This window comes from Ichthyophthirius multifiliis (assembly GCF_000220395.1).
Source record: "Ichthyophthirius multifiliis unplaced genomic scaffold scaff_1120509249699, whole genome shotgun sequence".
NCBI lineage: Eukaryota > Ciliophora > Oligohymenophorea > Hymenostomatida > Ichthyophthirius > Ichthyophthirius multifiliis.
The window spans coordinates 1-644 of record NW_004087437.1 but is presented as its reverse complement, the minus strand read 5'-3'; the positions used below and the strand labels follow the sequence as shown (position 1 = coordinate 644).

The 644-nt window shown below is 11.8% G+C and overlaps 1 protein-coding gene across 1 annotated transcript, besides 5 other annotated features; it reads right to left on the bottom strand. All coding sequences in view use genetic code 6, as the record gives it.

The window, feature by feature from the left end:
* Positions 1–131: 131 nt before the first annotated feature.
* Positions 132–225: a microsatellite.
* Positions 133–200: a microsatellite.
* Positions 226–338: 113 nt separating the features above from the next.
* IMG5_025280 (hypothetical protein) lies at positions 339–501 on the bottom strand (the record flags this gene model as incomplete). The annotated part of the gene is made up of 1 exon (XM_004039316.1): positions 339–501. A coding segment is annotated over one exon (163 nt), but the record flags the coding sequence as incomplete, so codon positions are not given.
* Positions 343–398: a microsatellite.
* Positions 437–487: a microsatellite.
* Positions 502–564: 63 nt separating the features above from the next.
* Positions 565–620: a microsatellite.
* Between the last annotated feature and the right edge of the window lie 24 nt (positions 621–644).

Below are 644 nucleotides of genomic sequence, written 5' to 3'. Positions count from 1 at the left end.
CTAAAAAGATTATAGTCCCTTAAAAATTAAGTTATTTTAGAAAATCAAAGAATCTTTTAATAAAAAGAAAGATCTAAATCTGTTTTTGATAAATATTCTAATAATTAAAAACCTTATATTGATTATTCACCTTTAAAAAATACAAAAAGTCGCTTAAAAAATAAATATAGTCATTTAAAAAATCCAAAAAGTCCATTAAATAATATAAAATGTGATTAAAAAAATAAAAGAAATAATTTTGAAAATATAAAAAGCCCAATATAAAAAATAAAAAGATTTTATTTATCAAAAAGTCCTAATATAATTAAATCTTAATCAAATTAAAAAAGTCCTTTTACAAGTAATAATATAAATTAAATAAATAATAAAAATATAGATACAAGTAATTATAAATTAAAATTAAAAAAAAATGATAATAATGAAATAATAAAAAATGAATATATAAATATTAGTAATAAATATAAAAATAATGATAAAAATATAAAAAACGATATTGAAAATCTTTTAAAAAAAAGATAAATAGTTATTAATGATTTATTAAAACATTAGAAGATATATAATGAAATATAAATAATATATATATATATATATATATATATATATATATATATTATACATATTATTTAATTTATTATTTTATTTTT